Here is a 21,194-nt window from a genome sequence, read left to right as displayed (position 1 = left end):
TGCTGATATCCTGAGTAGCTGTTTCCCTGTGTCCTGTCTTCTCTACTTAATTTTATGCAGACAAGTCTTAATAGTTTTAGTAGTTTTCTCAGTTTATAATGGTTTTAGGGCTCACCCAAATGACTCCAGTTCACACACTCCACCTGAATTTGTCTATGGATCACCGTCTAAAACCCCAACCCAGGGATTTAATCATGGGTACTCTACCCCACTATCCCACTGCCAAATGTAACCAAAATTTATGTTTGGGGCTGTTTTCTTATATTCCACCAAATCTTGGCAAGAGAATTTCCAATTTGGTTAAAAGATAATATTCAGCTGCATGTTGTTTACGAAAAGCATGTCTAACCCAAAATGACATTAAAAGTTTTAAAAAAAAAAAGACCCCCAATAAATAATAGCTCTACAGAGGAAATAAAAATTTCTGGTAAACGTAAAAAGTGCAACTTCATTTATCATCAAAATGCAAATTAAAATAACAGCGTGATTCCATTTTTACCTTCAAGTAGGAAAAAATTAAATAATCATTTTGAAGGCTGAGCATGCAGTGAGAAGGGCGATTTCATACGCTGCCAATGGGACTGTAAATTACATTATTTAAACATTTGGGCATGACATATTTCTGGCTTTAAATTGTCATATCTTTAGCTCTAGCTACTCAACTACTCAAAGTCAAGTGTTATCCCAAGGAAATAATCAGAGCTATATTAAAAAATTTATAGAGAAAATTTCATGTCAGCATTATTTATAATAGCAAACTAGTAGAAACAAGCTAAGTGTTCAGTAGGAGAGGAAATGTGAGATCGATTATGGTCTGCCAATGAGATGTAACAGTTTTCATTTGTTAAACACCATGTTACTTAATGATTTGGGGAATGATTTGCTTATGATATAAAGTTAAGTGGAAAAATCATAACACAATATTATATGGCCAATTCTGATTTTTCCTGAGTTGCTGTGTGTTGTTAAAGATGGGAAGGAAACAACAATACATTTATCTAGGTGATGAAATGGTCTGGGTATTAAGTACGTGCAAGGGAAAATATTAGCAATGCGATAGCTTTCTTATAACCAAAGCTTCTTTTAGAGGTAGGGTATGCTACTATGAAGCACAAATGATTTGTTCTTACTTTTGCAGTGCCTTGTCCAGTAGGAGAGTTCTCTCGTTCTGGGTTAATGCCCTGTTATCCATGTCCTCGAGACTACTACCAACCCAATCCAGGGAAGTCCTTCTGCTTATCTTGTCCCTTTTATGGAACTACAACCATCACTGGTGCCAGATCCATCACAGATTGTTCCAGTAAGATGATATACTTCATTTCTCACGTAACCCTGTGTTGGAGACTTTTGTTTATCTCTGCGGTAGCTTCAATTCTGAATATTACTATTTTCAGTGCCTTTGGGTGTCTGGATGTGTTAAACTATCCTTTTGAAGGCCTTTTTGATGACAGTGACTCAGAGATTCTTATTTTGGGAATGTCGAACTTGATAAATTCCAAATTTCTAAAAGTCTAGAATTTAATGACATAATTCCATCCATCTCTGTGCTCTCTTTATATTACTGAAACAAAATATATGTGGCTTTGCCCACTCTGAGAATCAGAATCTTGACTATGGTATTTAAATAGAGTCTGCTCCTAGAGAACAGACTTGTGGTTGCCAAGGGGGAGGGGCTTTTGGAGGAGGGGTGGAGTGGGAGGCTGGGATTAACAGATGTAAGCTGTTATATATAGAATGGATAAACAAGGCCCTACTGTATAGCACAGGGAACTATATTCAATATCCTATGATAAACCATAATGGAAAAGAATTTTTAAAAAGAATGTATGTATTTGTATAACTGAATCACTTTGCTGTACAGCAGAAATTAGCAGTAAAACAACTATACTTCAATTTTTAAAAAAGAAAAAAAATAAATAGAGTCTATTTATTGGTAACATCTACTACACACAAATATGTTTTTCAGTTGTTTTCCCATAATTTTATTAGGTTTTAGTTCAACTTTCTCAGCAGCAGAGGAAAGTATAGTGCCCGTTGCTTCTCCTGGACATATCAAAAAGAAGTATGAAGTCAGCAGTCAGGCAAGTCCATTTTATATTTATAAAATTTTCTCTAATGGAATTCTTGGAAAACAATTTGTCATTATACATGTCCCACAGAGGAAAACTACCAGAGTTGAAACTTCAAGTGATCAAGACTCATGAATATTATCAATGAATAATTACATTTGCTTATGACTTATAAAATGAACTTTCCAAAAATGCAGCATTAGAAGTTCTAAGTACCAGAAATGGGAATTTTTCCCAGCGATGTCTGGCACAGAGAATTGTAGATGTGGGGAGTCTTTTGATTTGCTAATAATTAACATGTACCATGTACCATGAGCATAACCCATCATTTGAGTAAGGGCGTTTTGATTAACCAAAGGCCTTTTCCGATTAGCAGGAAGAGTTACTCAACTTTCATGAAAGTTATGTAAATTTTTTGCCAGCAAAAAATCATTTATTGGAGCAAGTTGTGGGTTTTTTAAAAAATAAGAAACATAACTCATAAAACTTTTCCATTTATTTTTTTGAAGACTAGTTAAGAATAATTATTTTGGGTGATTCAGCCATTACTCTGAATGCACCTTGCCCAATGTCATAATAAATTCCTTGGCTTTAAGTATTTTTAAGGAGGATAATGAAGTTATATTTCTTATTTTAACTTCCTACATCCAAACATACTCACTTATAACGGCTTCATAAGTCATATTTGAAACTGCACGTAATGGACACAGACATATTAGAATCCACTGGCTTACTTTTAAAAATGATGCACAGATACCACTTGCACAGATTCCTGATTTAGCTGGTCTGGGTTGGGGCCTGTCCTTAGTATACTTTTTAAAATGCCTTAAATGGAGCCAGCATTTAGCAACACTGCCTGGGTTTATCAGAACATCACTCAAGAATAATATATAGCATTTGTGCCCATATATGGCAGGTACCAGCGTTATGCAGGCAGCCATCCAGCTGGACTCACCTGGAAACCGAAACCTGATGTAAACCTTCTAACTCCCTACTCAGAATTGCTTTGAAACAAATAGTGTTTTGTCTCTGATAAATTTCTTTTCTGCCACTGGTAGGTTTTCCATGAATGTTTCTTAAACCCCTGCCACAATGGTGGAACCTGCCAACAACTTGGGCGTGGCTTTGTGTGTCTCTGTCCAACTGGATATACAGGTAACACAGAGGAATGCAAATTTTCATGTGTTTTTCATACAGTATCATTGTGACTTGCAGTATCAAACTTTGAAACATTAAAAATAAACGCCATAAGATACATTAGACTGTATAATTGCACAAAAGTTTGGTTGAACAAGACAAACCAATAAGTGAAAAAAGCATACATATCTTACAAATGACAGTTTTCTTTGCACGTTTTGGGGGAAGAATAAAGAATCATCTTCTCTATGAAAAGTCACATCATAACTCACGATTTAAATTGGGATACGGTTCCAGAGGCCGTGTCCAAGGTTGCATTCTAACACAAATTAAATGCATGACACTCAACATAGAACAGATTGTCCAGCATAAACATTTTTAAACAAACTCCAGTTTCTCTCATTTGCTTCACATGAATGGAAGTTCTCATGAATGGCCATGATTTGTTGCTTTCTTTCTTTCTGGAAGCTGTGCTTAGAAAAACAGCGTGGCTTTGAACTTGATTATGTAGGAATTATGTAAGAATTATGTTTTCTTGCAGTTTGGTTCAAATTCCAGCTCAGTCCAGAAATATAATTTTTGAGGAGAAATGAACTGTATCTTAAAAATTGCAGTTTATTTAAAATAATTTCCTGTTTTCTTCCAGAAATGCAGTTTTTACATTTTTTTTCGAGTTTTATGCCGCCAACATGAAGTGTTTTTAATGAGAAAGTGGTATTTAAATAATTCACCACAAGATAAGCAAAAGAGAAGTTGGAAAACAAAATACAGAATGTTGTCATTCCACTTATTTCAACATGTGCATATGTGCATGTGTGTGTGTTTCAATTCTTATAAAAATTTTTGTCCCAACATTCCACAAGAAATAATGAACTTGTCCTAGAATTTTATAAATGAGAGGTGGTTGAGAAAAGCATAATATAGGACAGTGATTCTCAAATTTTGACGTGCATCAGAATCATCTGGAGGACTTCTTAAAACACAGATTGCTGGAGCCCAATCCCAGAATTTCTGATTCAGTAGGTCTAGGGAAGTTGTGAGAATTTGCATTTCTGTCACATTCCCAGGGGATTACTGATATTGTTGGTCCGGGGACCACACTTTGAGACCCCCTGGTGCAGAAGAACCTGGGTTTCGGCAGAGCTAGCCCATAGAAAGCCTGTGTGCACCCTATGGGAAGATGCACCCCATTCTAGGATACTTGACATATGAGCTGAGATCTGGCAGGATTTAGTCCCGCCACCCCTCCTCCGCCAAGTGGCCTTGGTAGCAAGTATATATGACTCTGTATTTTTCACTTTGGAATTAAACTAATTCCTGGCTCTATTTTATGCTTCCAGATTTCCCTTTTTCCCCCTCTACTTCTAACTTAGGATCTTTTGCTATCTTTTATGTATCCTTATAAGGATATCTTAAAGCTGTTTAGAGAGATGTAATACCTTCATTAAATACTTAACTAGATGGTAGCTCTTAACAAATATTGCCCTTTCCTTCACCACCACCACTCTGCATAAATTCAGATTATTGGGATAATTATCTTTAAATGATCATGGTTCTGTTTCTGTTAATCCGCTGTTTGATTGACCTTCAGTGTCTGGTTTGCATTTTAGGCTTAAAATGTGAAACAGACATTGATGAATGCAGCTCACTGCCATGCTACAACAATGGAATTTGTAAAGACCAAGTTGGGGAGTTCATTTGTGAATGCCCATCTGGTTACACAGGTAAGGGGAAAGTTTCTCGTTCTTAGAATATTAACCCTGGAATCCTTAAAATAATGAGTTACCACCTCACACCTGTTAGAATGACTATTACCAAAAGATAAATGTCCATCGACTTAGGAATGGATAAAGAAGATGTGTGTGTGGGGGTGTGTACACACAGACACACACACACACACACACACACACAATGGAATATTACTCAGCCATGAAAAAGAATGAAGTAATGTTATTTGCAGTGACATGGATAGACCTAGAGATTATTGTACTAAGTGAAGTGAGTCAGAAAGAGAAAGACAGATATCATAGGATATTGCTTATATGTGGGATCTAAAAAATATGGCACAAATGAACCTATTTACAAAACAGAAATAGAGTCACAGATGTAGAAAACAAACGGTTACCAAAGGGAAAAGGAGGGGGAGGGATAAATTGGGAGATTGGGATTGAAATATAAACACTACTATATTTAAAATAGATAACTAATAAGGACCTACTGTATAGCACAGGGAACTCTACTCAATACTCTGTAATGACCTATATGGGAATAGAATCTAAAAAGAGTGGATATATGTATAACTGATTCACTTTGCTGTACAGTAGAAACTTACACAACATTGTAAATCAACTATACTCCAATAAAAATTAATTAAAAATTTAGAGAGATAAGAGATAACAGTGCTGGCAAGGACATGGAGAAAAGGGGACCATTGTGAACTGTTGGTGGGAATGTAAATTGGTGCAGCCATTATGGAAAACAGCATGGAGGTTCCTCAAAAAATTAAAAATAGAATTACCATACAATCCTGCAATCCCTCATCTGGGTATGCATCCAAAGGAAATGAAATCACTATCTCAAAGAGATATCTGTATTTTCACGTTCATTGCAACATTATTCACAATAGCCAATGGCCAAGATATGGAAACAAGCTAAGTATAAATCAAGGGATGAATGGATAAAGAAAATATGAGATAGGTAGGTAGGTAGGTAGATACATACATACATACATATAGATACATAGATAGATAGATAGATAGATATCATATATATAACATATATTGGAATATTATTCAGCAAATACTTGTATTTGACAAAGAGCAAAATTTTTCACAAACATGTTAGCCATGGTTTCCAATCGTTTTGCTCTTACGCCTGAACAACTTGCTTGAAAACCGATTAGTCTTAAATTCCTTTCAGTTTTCTCCAGCTCAAATATTCTGTGATTCTTTGCAGGTCAACTCTGTGAAGAAAACATAAATGAGTGTAGCTCCAGTCCTTGTTCAAATAAAGGAACTTGCGTTGATGGCTTAGCTGGTTATCGCTGCACGTGTGTGAAAGGATACATGGGTAAGATTGTTTCCATTCTTCCTAGTTGTCACAGAGTTCTGTAAAGCCCCAGAAATCATTACATTTACGAACATTACATATATATATATATATATATATATATATATGTAATATTATATAAGTTAATATTAATTTTCTGATTTTACAACTGTGCTGTGATTTCATAAGAGAGAGTCCTTATTTTTGAGGAAATTCACACTGAAGTATTTAGGGATAAAAGGGCATCATTTCTACAATTTACTCTAAAACAGTTCAGAAAAATAATATGTTCCTGTACATGTGTGTGTATATATATGTGTATATAGAGACAGAAAGAGAGAAAGAAGACATGAGTTTATATGCTAAGACAAGCACTCAAGAAGGAACTGGAGTTAAATTATATAAAATCATATTGTGAATGGATGCTAAATCATAGAGTTAAAATATCTGTCTATCTACACTTAACTGATAAAGAAGAAGTCCAAAACAGAAAATGATCAGTGAAGGAAAGAGGCAAGGTCAAAGAAACAGAGGAACGTTTTGAACTAAATTTGCTAGTTCCATTTTTTAACATTATCTCAATTAGATATTCATTGCTAATGTTCGTTTCAGAAAGAGGTAAGATTGAAAGAGCAGATTTTCAAAAACACAGTCCTAAAACGATGTAGAAAAGCCAGAGCTTGTTGAAGAATGGCTGTGAAACCAGTTTGGTAGGCCAGTGGCTCTGCAGCCTCCATTCCCGTCCTTTAGAAGCAGCATGCCCTAAGGAGTCGGCACCTTGATCCCAGTTTTCCCAAGGGGTTAACATGCGGGCTCCTTCTCGTCCTCATCCATCCCCAGGCCTACACTGTGAAACGGAAGTCAATGAATGCCAGTCAAGCCCATGCTTAAATAATGCAGTCTGTGAAGATCAGCTTGGGGGCTTCTTGTGCAAGTGCCTACCTGGATTTTTGGGCAACCGGTGTGAAATCAACATGGATGAGTGTTTCAGCCAACCGTGCAAAAATGGAGCTACCTGCAAGGATGGTGCCAATAGCTTCAGGTAAAAGACTAAGTCTGGCTCCTTTCACTATTTTTATTATCTTAACTGTTCAGTCATTCTGCAGTCTTTCCAGAGTATTACTTTGAATTCCAAGTCAGCCCTTCCCAAATCCTAGCCCAAGGATAAGCTATGGTAGATTCAGCCTACCACCTGATGTTCTGATTTCCTAAGTCTTGGGTAAAGTCTATAGTTTTAAAATAGGCAACCTGTATGTTTTAAGTTCCCCGGTGATTCTGATGCACAGCCAGACTTGGAAACCACTGTTCTATACTTGGGAAGTCATAAAAGATGAAGGGAAGCACATTTATTCAGAAGCAAATGCAGAGGCACTGTATAAAACCCAGTTTTAAATGTTTTATATTTTAGCTGGAGTTTTCCCACTAGCTAAAATAGGAATTGTGCAATTCTACTGTCACAGCGCCATTCTACATTCTGTAACCATGGTTTTCAAACTTTTTTTTTTAGTTTAGTAACCCTTGTTTCAGGAGAAATCTGAGTGTAAACAAATAAAACAATAAAAGCTAAGCTTTTGGGGTTGAAAATAGTAGTGTTTGTGGGGAGAAAGACTCTGTCTTCCTGAGGCAGCTCTTAGGGTGCCAGTAGAAAACAGTTTGAAAACCAACACTTTTTTTTTTTTATTACTATCAAGTCTGCCCTATTCCATCCCCTTCCTCTTGCAGGATCTGTGGCTTCTGCAGTGCAAAAGACAGACTGGTCTTGCTTGCAAAATTTTAGGAAACTTTATTGCCCTCAACAAGCAACTGGTTCTGTAAGTTTTCAAAAGTTAAAAGCAAAAGAAAAAAAAGAATTCTACCCCAGTTGCAACATTTCCCAGTACTTTTCCGGTTCAGCCCCCTTCCATTACCGTCCCCTAACAGAGCTAGGATACTATCTGGAAGAAATAGGAAGCCAGTTCTGCCAGTGAGACTTTCACTCTTAATATGGAAATGAGGTCTTAGCAGGGTAGCATCATCTTTTCGTGGGCTTTTTTATATCTTCTGGCATACAGCCCCTAACCATAGGCAGTGAGAATTTCCAAATGAACAGCAAGAGTTCCAAGCTCTCCCCAGGGTCCAAAACAATTGATGAATACCAAATTTGTCTAAATCCTAACTAGAGGAAAGGTGAAGGTAAACCCTCCTAATTCAAAAGGAATGTTAGTTGCCACCAAAGTGAATCTGTTTCATAGACAAAGATATTGAACTGCCATAATGATATCACACATGTACATGTAAAGATGAGTGAAATTCCAGCCAAAATAGATTTACCCTCAACTACACAGAACTCCATAAAGATGCACGCCAATTCCAACGGAGATTTTCTTTTAAACCCCCAAATACCACTTATTCATATTATTGCCAATATCAAAGAGGTCCCCATATAAACATGCTGGTTAACAATATTCACTACATTTATTGGGCAGTTCCTTTTTAATTAAAAATATTTCAGACATACAGAAAATTACAAAGAATAACAAAAGTCATACACTCATCACAGTAATTATCAAACCTTAGCTTTTTGCCATATTTGATTCATATCTTTCGTGTTTAAAAAATCAAATTCTAAAGATAGATTTGGAGTCCCTCCAAATATGCATACATACACACACACACATGCACAACACCCACACATATTTCTCTTCTTCCCCAATAGTAATCACTGTCCTGAAGTTGGTTTATATCTTTCTCATTCAGACTTTATGTTTTACTATGTATATGACTTCATAAACAGCATATAGTATAGTTTGACATGTTACATTAAGTGGTATCATGTTATATGTGTATATATATATCCCTTTGTATTTTGGGTTTTGTTTTTTCACCCAATACTATGTATTTTCAAGACTGATACATTTGGCTCTAGTCTGCTCATTTCAACTGCTGACTAGTATTCCACTGAATGATTATACCATGGTTTATTTTCCCATTCACTTCTCCGTGAACGTGTAGAATGATGCTGTTGTGAACATTTGTTATATGTGTCCTTGTGCACCTGGGCAGTAATCTCCTAGAGTTCGTACTAGAAATGGACATACAGGGCTCTGGGAATACAAACTCTCCACTTCCCTTGACATTGCCAAGTGGTAGTTGTACTCACTGAGATTTCCCATTTCATGACACCTTTGTCAACATTTGACATCATTAGATGTGTTCTCCATTCTGAGGGGTTTAAAGCGTTTGTTGCATACCACAGAGACTCTATGGCATATTGATTAAGAATAAGCCACTAGACTGAGATCAAAGTCCTCCTCCAGCACTTAGTAAAAAGAGGACTCAGGCAAATTAACCTCTCTGAGCCACGGTTTACTCATCTGTAAAGTACCTCATTGTTATAGAGATTGGATTAACATATGTGAATTTTTGTTTTTTCTAGCACTTCTGTGGGGAGAGAAATTCCCAATGTATGAATAATACTTCACCTTGACCAGAACTGCTTTATACTCTATTTTTGCTACTACAATATCTCAAATATATGTTGTCTTAAATAGATTTCTTTGAATGAACTTAAAAAAGTAACAGTTAAAGCACTGTTTTAGTGGGGAAAATATGTTTCAGCATTTCAGGGTTTTTTAAAAAATTCAATCTAGTTAAACTGAAAAAAAAGAAAAATAAAAAGGATTCACCTATTTTTCCCACCTCCCACCCCCCTGTCTCTGGCTTATGTTCTATAAGCGTGGTGTGTGTGTGTGTGTGTGTGTGTGTGTGTGTGTGTACACATATATTTAGATTCCACATATAAGAGAGATCATAATAGCACTTCAGCTTTTCAGTCTTTTGAGACAATGTTGTCATTGGAGACTGCTTCTAATGCCCTTTCTGCAACTATTCTGTTACAATAGTTTGTTTTCTTTCAGGTGCCAGTGTGCAGTGGGCTTCACAGGGCCACACTGTGATTTGAACATCAACGAATGTCAGTCTAACCCCTGTAGAAATCAGGCCACCTGTGTGGATGAATTAAACTCATACAGTTGTAAATGTCAGCCAGGATTTTCAGGCAGCAGGTGTGAAACAGGTATATATGAACTTAATGTTATTAATAACGATACTAACCATAATGATATAATAACAGTGTCAGTTTTTACCTGCACTGAGCACCACCTATATACCAAAAACTATGCGAAGCATTTTGTACTCATTCTTCACAGCCACCCACTAGACTGGTTCATGTTATCTCCAGTAGCACAGGAGGCTGAAGCTTAGAGATGTAAGGGAGAAATGGAGGAAGTCTAATTTAGCAGAACTCTTCACATTCTGCATGTTTAGAAAGGATGCTTTGAAAGGTCACTTGATTTAGAAGGTCAGAATCCATGGATATGTTTGAGAGTCAATGCTAAACTGCTTTCTCAGAGCACTGGAGTCTTTTAGCTGTAGGACTTTTGTTCTGTTGAGTGGGATATGCAGGATTGGGGCTCATAAAATGGAGAGGAGCCAGAGCCCTGAGCAGGGCTGGAGAGTTGCCCTTGCAGCGACCCCCTCCTTCTCTCCTGCAGTATCAATCGCTCCACACATGTGCTTAGAGTCTCTCATCTTTAATGACTCCCCAACCCCACCTGTCCTTCCAACTATTCCCTGTTTCTCAGCTTCCTTTCACTGCTGAGTGCGTTTCCTGTCTTAGATACTCACGGATGATTTTATTTAAAAGAATTTGTTAGGGACTGGCTGTCCAGTGGTTAAGACTTCGTCCTCCAATGCAGGGGGTGTGGGTTCGACCCCTGGTTGGGGAGCTAAGATCCCACATGCCTGGTGGCCAAAACAAAACAGAAACAACATTGTAACAGATTCAATAAAGGCTTTAAAAATGGTCCACATTTTTAAATGGTCCATATATATGTATACATGCCACATCTTCTTCATCCATTCATCTGTTGATGGATATTTAGGCTGCTTCCATGTCTTGGCTATTGTAAGTAGTGCTGCTGTGAACATCGGGGTGCGTCTATCTTTTAGAATTAGAGTTTTCTCCAGATACATGCCCAGGAGTGAGATTGCTGGATCATATGGTAACTCTATTTTTACTTTTTTGAGGAACCTCCGTACTGTTTTCCATAGTAGCTGCACCAATTTACATTCCCAGCAGTACAGGAGGGTTCCCTTTTCTCCACACCCTCTCCAACATTTATTATTTGTAGACTTTTTAATGATGGCTCTTCTAACTGGTGTGAGGTGATACCACATGGTAGTCTTGATTTACATTCCTCTAATAGTCAGCGATGTTGAGTCTCCTTTCGCGTGTCTGTTGACCATCTGTATGTGCTTCATACTTTCTTATTTGTTGCAGAACAGTCTGCAGGTTTTAACCTGGATTTTGAAGTTTCCGGCATCTATGGTTACGTCATGCTGGATGGTGTGCTTCCATCCCTCCGTGCTGTAACCTGCACGTTCTGGATGAAATCCTCTGACACCACCAACTATGGGACGCCAATCTCCTATGCACTCGAGAATGGCAGTGACAATACCTTCCTTCTAACCGATTATAATGGGTAAGCAGAGGTGTCAGGAGGGCTGTGCTAGGACTTATCCTGGCACCAAGTTAGAACTGACAAGGGGGTTGGAGTGGTGGCGGGGGGGCGGGGTCAGGTGTGCCAGCAGGACAGCAGGGTGACAGTAATCAAACAGAGCATCTGGACAAGTCCTAGAAGAAGGCAGAGTTTCAGTGGTAATGCCTTATACGTGTATTGTCTTTTGCTATTTGCTGAGTGTTTTCGTATGTATTATTTCATTTGAGCTTCACAATGACTCGAGGAACTGATGCCCCTTAAAAGGTAAAATGAAGTTTCAAGAGAAACTAAACGCTTTGCCCCCAAATCTCACACCCTGGGAGTGGCAGAGTTAAGTATCAAAGTCTGACTTTTCAGACACGCTCCTTTATTTACATATCAGAGCGGCCAAGAGTCAAGAGATTTCAGTGGCACTGTTGACCCCTGGGAGACACTTGTATTGAATACGAATCCGTCTGTAATCTCAGGTGTGTAAGATGACGTTCCTCTGTGTCTTTTTGTATCAGTTCATTCCAAATGCAGAACCCCATCCCTCTGGGCAAGTCAGCCCCGGTTGTTTCTCTGATTTCTTTCTACTGACTGCTTCTCCTGTCTTAGATGCTCACAGATCATCTAAAACCCACAGAGTTTTGCTAAGGAGCCACAGACTCAGGCAGGACTCCCGTCATTGGTCATCTGTCTACCCTGCTGATCAGTGAGCTATCCACTGCCTCCGCTTCAGCGGTCCTTTCAGAACTACTGCTCTTGGCCGCATGTGGAGTCCTTGTCATGGCTCAGAGTTTACGCCTTCGGTCTAGAGAGATTCTGTGATGCACCACATGGCCTTTTCCTCCCAGATCTGCCCAAATGTGCGGCCTTCTGCTAGTGAGCAGGTTGCAGACTTCAGGGACCCACTGAGCTCTCTTTCCTCTCATCAATCCATGAGATTCTCACTATTCTGGTGGGAATCTTCCCATCCTCAAACCCCATTCTTCTTAATGGACTTGAACATTCAGAAACAAAATCCCAAGAAATTTGCAAAATCCTCCCCTGAGGCAGAATGTATAGAAAGAGAAAACCTGTTGCCTGCTTGAATTGGGGGAGGAAAATGGGAAAACACAGAGGGGAGACAATTCATGTTTTATCAATAAAAATATTTTTTCATAAACATCTTTGAATAGGGGCTCAGAAGATGCTGGGAGAGTCAGTCAATGAATTCTTACCTTCTTTATCAGTTTTCCCTAGTCTCTTCTTTTTCTTCATGTGCTTTTGAAAATATTTTACTTTTAACTGCTGGTTAACTTTGACATTCCTCTAAGTGACATGGTTGTTGGAACCCTCTTGTGTTTGGTCACCTCTGTTTAGTTCCAGTTATTCTTTTCTTTGGATCGATATACTTCGTCTGCCATGTGACTGTTTTGGCAACAGAGAGGTAGGATTGACTTCCTATGAGATCTCTGAAGTCTCTTCTGAGGTGTAGGAACGTACATCCTAGAGGAAGGAAACCAGACTGACATTTACATAGCTCTTATTCCTTCCGTTCTTGACTCAGTCTCTCCAGGATAGACAGTTGGTGAATTATCTCAAGTTGGACTGACTTCTTTCAGCTCATCCTGAGACTTTTTCCTACCCCTCAGTGTTTCAGAAACACAAACCAGTTTTCCGTGAGCTACAATAAAGAGTAATTAGTAATCAAATCTGCTTCTATGAAACATGGCTGAAATGGCGAAAAAGAAGTAGCGGTTTTACCCGAAGTGCTTTACCCACAAAAAAGGAAAAGAAGGAAAAAAAGAAAGATAGTAACATACCCCACAGATGGGATTACGACATATGACTGATGACTGTATCCCCTGGAATCTTTCTGCAGCTGGGTTCTTTATGTGAATGGCAAGGAAAAAATAACAGACTGTCCCTCGGTGAATGACGGCAGTTGGCATCATATTGCAATCACTTGGACGAGTGCTGATGGAGCCTGGAAAGTCTATATCGATGGGAAATTATCTGACGGTGGTGTGGGCCTCTCTGTTGGTTCGCCCATCCCTGGTATGTCTTAGCAAAAAGAACATAATTCCATCTGATGCTAGAGGCGGTGGTGCTTTGATGAACATCAAGTTTGCTAAGTTCTCTCTCCCATTCACCACCCCCTGATTATCCTGACTGTGAATTATTAGAAGCTTTTCCTAGGTGAGCTGTGTGACTCTCTGTAAGAAATGCCTTTGGGATGTATATTAAGACTACCAAGATGCGTGCTGAAGTAACAGTGGGTGGTTACTAAACTGTCTTCCAAGGAAGAGATTAATTGCTGGTGTTTTTTGTTGGTTGGTTTTGTTTGTTGTTTTTATTTTAGGTTTGGTTCGTGATCAGTATACACAGTATACAAGTAGATCCAGAGTACAAGCTGGGGCACTGCTAATAGCTATCCATCTGTTAGGCCCTTTCTCTGATAGAACTCAAACTCTCTTCTAAAAATACTTTTAAACAAATATTTAGAGAGTTTTGTTTGAAGGAATGCAAAAGTATTCAATGTTCCAGTGTAGTCAGCATTGTACCTGGCAATAAGCCTGCACTATCTAGGTCCTTCTGTGACACATGTCATATGAGGAGGAATGGCTGGAGGTTCTCTGTAGTAAATCAGGAAACATTAAAAGCGTTTCTGCAGGAAGTGGCATCATCCTGGGAAGTGGGGTGGTGGCTCCTTTTTGTGTTTAATTTAGAGTATTCTTGTTTTTACCTCTCCCTTCTCTGGGTGGTGGGATTGCAGGTGGCTTTTATTTTTCTTCTTTATTCTTTTCTGATATTTTCATAATGAGCATTTATTTCACTGATGGTTAAAAAAAAAACAGAATATTTCTATCTCAAAAAAAAAGGAATATTTCTATCTCAAAAAAAAATTACATCCTAATAGAAGAGTGAAAGTAAGTTAAAGGAATAGGAAAATAGAACAAAGGAACTATAATAGTAGCCACCCAAGGAGATGGTTGTCTGACCATAGCAATAAGAATGAATTACTGTCCATAAATATTGCAGAGCTCCAACTGACAGAACCTAGTGAATGACTGACTGCAGTTTGGGTGACCAGATTTATTGGAGGGTCTGTTAGCTGAGATAGGAATTCTCTCGGGAAAGGACAATTATCGGAGCAGGAATCAGGGGTGGGGGAAGATTCTGTATTTGGTTTTAGGCATATTGAGTTTGAATTTAATCCCAGGAATATGTGCAGCTACAAACATAGGTTGATACCACTTTATATCAAATTGAGAGTTGCTTTTTAGTGGTAAGATATGCTTGGCAAGGATTCAGCATGGTGAATGTTCTTATAGAGCCCTGGAGGGTGTGAAAACTGATCCAGACTTTCTGGGAAACAATTCAGAAACTTTCATCAACAGCCTTAGAGAAACCCTTTGCACGCAACCAACAATTCACTACCAGGAATCAATCGAAAAGAAAGGATCAATGACCTGAACAAATATCTACGTATCAATATATTTATCTCAGTGTTATCTTAGTACCAAACCTGGAGACAACCCCAATATCCAATAAGGAGTGGTTGTTAAGTTCGTTAATGAAGAAAATTATGGATCGTTGTGCATTCACATGATAAAATAGCTATTAAAACTCATGAAATGAGAACATGTTCAAGAAGAAAAGCAAGCTTCCAACGTCATATGTAGTAGACTCCTGTGTTGTGTGTTTCAAAATCTGTCTCACACACACATACTAAAAAAAATAATTAAAAGAATATAGAACCTAGAAAGAAATACACAAAACTGTTAAATGATTGTTTCTGGGTAGAAGGAATTCTTTATACTTTTTTTGTTTCAAATTTCCTTCTATGTGTATGTATTAATTTTAATGATTAATTTTGTAAGAAAGAGACGTAGGTTGGGAAATCATGAATGAGGGCTCTATAGACATAGATTGGTAGGAGTGAGGTCAGATAGGGGGAATAGCTGAAGGAAGAAGAAAGGAGGCTAGGGTGGAATCCTGGGTGCATCAGAGTCTAAGAGGCAGGCAGAGAAGGGAGACTGAGATTGAGCAGAAAGGTTCAAGGAGAACCAGGAGAGGATGCTGTCATGGAAACCAAGTAGAATCAGTCGGGCTCCTGGCAGGAAACACACAAGGAGGGTAACTGAAGAGTTTCATGAAGAGATTGTTTTCAAAGGTGTGGGCATGCTTGAGAACCAAGATGTGGTAGTAAAACACACCATGACTGGCAACAATGGAAAATCACAAGGGATGGACATGAATTGACAAGTATGGGGAGTTGTCGCCGGAAAGCAGGCAAACCTGCAGTGATGGGGAGAAATCACCCAGCGGGAGCGATGATGTGAGACAGAGGAAAGCAACCCCTACCATCTGTTGCCTGGGAGAAAGGTATCCAGGAAGTTAAACTTCTCTCTCATCCCACTTTCTTACCTCTAATTGGTCTTTCCATTGGCCAAACGGAAGCCAGAGGGCCGAGGAAACCAGGTGGTGTAGTCCATAGGTGTCAACCTTGGGGACACAAAGCAGAGTGGAGAAGGGGGAAGGGTAGTTCTGGAGGGGCAAACACAGACCATCATGTATGCCGGGAAGGGCAGTTTAATAGAATGAAATGGTTAATAGGTGAATATTGAAGAGTTTCCATTGGATTTTGCAATTAGGTGGCCACTGGAATGTTCCTTGGAATTGATGATAGAAATTTAATCATTGTAAGCTGAAGAATAAAAAGATGAAGAGCAGCTCCTGGTAATCTGTCATGGAGGGTAATTTCCTAGAACAAAGGAGGCGAAATAGGACTTAGCTATTTTGTTGACATAAAATATTATATGCTTATATATGTATATATCTAGTTTTATAGTTAAATATATATAGATCCAATATAATACTCGAAATCCTCTTTGACCATTTCTTAAGTTGGTATATAAAATATTGAATCCATCTTACTGATAAATCGTGCAGCGAATGTAGATAATTTAGCTTGTCAATAACTTTCCCTGATACACTTATATAGGCTGTGCCTTCATTAAGTTAGCATTTTAGAAATAACGATCTGGCCAGTTTTGCTCCTTTTTTCTCTCCTTTCCCTTTAGGTGGTGGCGCATTAGTTCTTGGGCAAGAACAAGACAAAAAAGGAGAGGGATTCAACCCAGCTGAGTCTTTTGTGGGCTCCATAAGCCAGCTCAACCTCTGGGACTATGTCCTGTCTCCACAGCAGGTCAATTCCATTTTCAGTGTATGACAGTAATGAGATGCAAAGGTACAAACCTAGTACAAATGTGCACAGCCTAACGATGCCATATCTTATTGACACCTCTGAGTTTCCGGAACTTACCACCGATATCATTTGATGTTATGGTCGTAGACTAAGCCAGGCAGAGATTATCTACAGTAACTTTCAGTGAATCTCCTTTTCAATCTCTTGGTGATGTTTTACAATTTTATTGGACATGATTGTTTCATAAAATCTTGTGGTTTCAGAGCTAGAAAGAATCGTAGAGAAGACTACTTCCAATCCCTCTGACTAAAGAAGCAGAAATTTAGGGCTGGCACAAGATTACACACAGAGAGTAACAGCTGGGCTAGTGGTTAAAGCCAGTCTGCAGTCCAGTGGCCTGGGTTCAAATCCGAGTTTTACCACGAACTCACTCTGATGATTTTGAACGTGTTACCCCATCTCTGTGAGCTTCAGTTTTCTAATCTGTGAAAGATAAATAGAACTGCATAGTGGAGTTTGGCAGGATGGAACAAAATCCTGCATGTAAGATTGAGACACTGTTTGGCACGTGTGTGCTCTTATCATTATAGTGGCAGAACTTGCCTAAACCTCAGCTTTCTCAACCCCAGATGAGAGAGAGAAGACAGGAGACTGGAAAGGGAGAGCCCCTATAATACCTGAATACACTGCAAAGTTTTAGACAAGAAATTATATAGGTAGCATTTCAGAATTCCAGTTACAATGAAATATTTGGGAAAAGGAATGGTGGGGGTGGAGGAGAGAGAGGGAAGGAAGAGAATTTTCCTTTGCCCCTGAAATCACACTCTACATCCAAAAGTCTGCTTCCCACCACTGCCCTCCACACTTCTGTGAAGGTTTTCAGTAGGAGATACAATAACTCTGTCTTCCTGAAAAAAAGTGAGGTTTATCTAAAGATGTGTTTTTAAACTTTCAGGTGAAATCACTGGCTTCCTCATGCCCGGAGGAGCTCAGGAAAGGAAATGTGCTAGCCTGGCCTGACTTCCTGTCAGGAATTGTGGGCAGAGTGAAGATCGATTCCAAGAGCTTATTCTGTTCTGGTTAGTTTCCTTCTTCTATAGACTCTGCTGTCTCTTGACTACTCTGGGATTTTCTGGCAAAAGGAGACATTTGATTCTCTATTGGTCAAGTAGTATATGTCTGCCAGTTTATTGTTTACCTAGTAATTCATTTTACCCTACCTTCATCTGAAGGATCTATTATTTTTTAATAGTTAAATACATTCTGAGTAACAGGGTACAAAATAATTGTGCAGGAAACTTAAACAAAGGTAAAATAAGATAAGGAAAATAGGATGAGAGGAGGGATATAGTTAATTTTTTAAATGCCCCCCGAAGTCCCATCCTCCTGTTTGAGATGGGTACTCTCTCGGCTCTGTACTTCCTAGCTGTCATCTAGGGACAGGTGGCACAGAGAGAAAAGAAGTGGATGTTAGGATCCACATACGGAATAGTCAAACTCCGAATGATCAAAAATGCCTCCTAAAATTCCGTGTGTTTAAACAAGTTTCTGAAGGTATCCTAGAATTCATGTTTTTGGATAACTCATAAGAACATTTTATTAACTCTAAAATACTATTTTTTCCTTAAAAAATATTCAGCAGACTTCTGCTGGAAGAGGGAAAGTTGTTTGTTGACTCCAATAGTTTTTTTTCCAGAAATTTTGCCTGCCAGTGATCTGGTTACATGTTATCTTGTTTTAATGTCAATAGAGTGGCGCTCAAACGCAGGTACAACATATGATTTGAAACCCTTAACCTGGTGATGCTGCCACTGTGTTACTGACAAGCTCTGAACCTGCATTCTCTGCCCTCAGATTGCCCACCTTTAGAAGGATCAGTGCCTCATCTGCGAACTGCGTCAGGAGATGTAAAGCCAGGCTCCAGAATCAGTCTGTTCTGTGATCCGGGCTTCCAGATGGTCGGGAACCCCGTGCAGTATTGCCTGAATCAAGGACAGTGGACACAGCCACTGCCTCTCTGTGAACGTGAGCTGCCTTCATTGAAGGCGTTTCAGTAGCTCTTGAAAAATGCTGGAACCCTAAGAACACTTTTCAGGAATGCTAGATAAAAGTGAAATACTGCATATGCATAGTAGCCAATATAGCAGATACTCATTGAATACTTCCCTTGTATAATGAAGTGTGCTGGGCACGATGAGGGAGGTGGGAGATGAGGATCCAAAGAGCCCACCACCTGTGAAGGCACCCGGGTGACCCAAGGAACTGGATGGAGGGAAAGACAGGTGTGAGGGCTGGAGCCCAAAGGGAGATGGGTCACTGCTGGGTGGGAAAACAGGAATAGATCTCTTAAGTTGGATACACCCAGTTATTCATTTATTCAACAATTTTGAAAGTACCTGGTGTGAGTGTGTGCTAGACACTGAGCTAAGTTATGGAGATGCAGCAGTTGGGGAAAAAAGTCTCTCTTCTTTTGGAGTTTACATTGTAGTAGGAGAGACAGAAAGTAACAAGTAAATATAATATTACTTATTTATAGTAAATAAGAACAGCAAGGGCCAAAAGTAAAGGCTCTGAAGAAAACTAAAGCAGGGTAGGGAGATATAAAGTGAGAGGGTTGAGTGGAAGGAGGACTGCTGTAGTAGATAGGGTGATCAGAGAAGTTCCTCCAGTGCATCTTTTTCCACCTGGTATATCATATATTTATCTGTTTCTTGTGTCTCTTCTCTGACTAGATAGCACACTTTATGAGGCAGGGATTTTGTCTGTTTGGTTCATTACTGCAACCTCAGCATCAGGACAGTGTGTAGCAGGTAGCAGGCTCTCCATAAATATTTTTTTAAATGAATGAATCGCATGCCTACTGTGAGCCAGACGCTCTGGGCACAGGTATGGCTGTAGCCTGTCACCACTCCTAAGCGTTCTCAGTCTAATGTTTGTGTGCAATGAAAAGTGCATGCTTAACTCAACTACAAGTTTAATATAAGTAAAATGGGACTTCCCTCGGGGCTCAGTGGTTGAGAATCCGCCTGCCAGTGCAGGGGACACGGGCTTGACCCCTGGTCCGGGAAGATCCCACATGCCGCGGAGCAACTAAGCCCTTGCGCCGCAACTACTGAGCCTGCGCTCTAGAGCCCACAAGCCACAACTACTGAGGCCACATGCCACAACTACTGAGCCCGCGTGCCTAGAGCCCGTGCTCCGCAACAAGAGAAGCCACCTCAACGAGAAGCCCGCGCACCACAACGAAGAGTAACCCCCGCTCGCCTCAACTAGAGAAAGCCCGCACGCAGCAATGAAGACCCAGTGCAGCCAAAAATAAAATAAATAAATAAATTTATAAATAAATAAATATAAGTAAAACGTTCATTGAGTATGTTGCTCCTAATGTAGTTGTCACATTACAGGCATTAGCTGTGGGGTGCCACCCCCTTTGGAGAATGGCTTTTATTCAGCCGAGGACTTCCATGCTGGCAGCACAGTGACCTACCAGTGCAACAATGGCTACTATTTGTTGGGTGATTCAAGGATGTTCTGTACGGATAATGGGAGCTGGAATGGCATTTCACCATCGTGTCTTGGTGAGATGAATCTTGGCAATTACTGCGTGCATTTACTCTAACTCTGTGGGAGACAATTATCCCAAATTCCTGAGGCTTTTATGGCAGGCCTTTGTTAATTTCATCTCATCCTAGTGCGATCTGGGCAAGCCATAGTGACAAAGCAGCTATCCATAGACATGCCAAACATGTCTTAAATTTTTACCAGGCTCAATATTAAGAATATTTATTTCTGTTCTTCTACTTATTCACCTATAAACTGGGGAAAGAATAGCTTTTATTATAGATCTGCAGTGTGATTATGACTATCATCTCTAAATTTCATAACAACATATATCAATATATAATGTGATGCATTAAATGATATGTAATTATTTAAAAGTAAAAACAAATGTTTGCTGCATAAGACAAATCCATCAGCTGTACTAGCTGTAAACTGTCGTCATTTTAGATGTTGATGAATGTGCAGTTGGGTCGGACTGTAGTGAGCACGCTTCCTGCCTGAATACAAATGGATCCTACCTCTGCTCGTGTATCCCGCCCTACACAGGAGATGGTAAAAACTGTGCAGGTAACTAGGCTATGTGTAATTGGGAAGTCTATTTCAATTTTTTAATTCAAGTATATATTGTAAATGTATAGTAAGACAAATTTTTAACTTCAAAGG

General features: G+C 39.2%; 1 protein-coding gene across 1 annotated transcript in view; it reads left to right on the top strand.

Moving 5' to 3' along the window:
• SVEP1 (sushi, von Willebrand factor type A, EGF and pentraxin domain containing 1) overlaps nucleotides 1-21,194 on the top strand; it is a 200,268-nt gene that overhangs the window by 109,645 nt on the left and 69,429 nt on the right. The window contains exons 19-32 of the mRNA XM_022579081.3: nucleotides 1,139-1,300; nucleotides 1,990-2,081; nucleotides 3,128-3,224; nucleotides 4,817-4,930; nucleotides 6,162-6,275; nucleotides 7,095-7,296; nucleotides 10,151-10,308; nucleotides 11,575-11,776; nucleotides 13,641-13,816; nucleotides 16,846-16,970; nucleotides 17,926-18,049; nucleotides 18,825-18,995; nucleotides 20,375-20,548; nucleotides 20,979-21,098. Of these exons, the coding sequence (XP_022434789.2) occupies nucleotides 1,139-1,300; nucleotides 1,990-2,081; nucleotides 3,128-3,224; nucleotides 4,817-4,930; nucleotides 6,162-6,275; nucleotides 7,095-7,296; nucleotides 10,151-10,308; nucleotides 11,575-11,776; nucleotides 13,641-13,816; nucleotides 16,846-16,970; nucleotides 17,926-18,049; nucleotides 18,825-18,995; nucleotides 20,375-20,548; nucleotides 20,979-21,098 (2,031 nt within the window). The remainder of the gene's footprint in view (nucleotides 1-1,138; nucleotides 1,301-1,989; nucleotides 2,082-3,127; nucleotides 3,225-4,816; nucleotides 4,931-6,161; nucleotides 6,276-7,094; nucleotides 7,297-10,150; nucleotides 10,309-11,574; nucleotides 11,777-13,640; nucleotides 13,817-16,845; nucleotides 16,971-17,925; nucleotides 18,050-18,824; nucleotides 18,996-20,374; nucleotides 20,549-20,978; nucleotides 21,099-21,194) is intronic.

This window comes from Delphinapterus leucas, chromosome 6, assembly GCF_059928025.1.
Source record: "Delphinapterus leucas isolate spDelLeu-1000000601 "Yukka" chromosome 6, BTC_Dleu_Yukka2, whole genome shotgun sequence".
NCBI lineage: Eukaryota > Metazoa > Chordata > Mammalia > Artiodactyla > Monodontidae > Delphinapterus > Delphinapterus leucas.
Note: the sequence above shows the minus strand (reverse complement) of the source record. Positions and strands in the feature narration are given on the sequence as shown.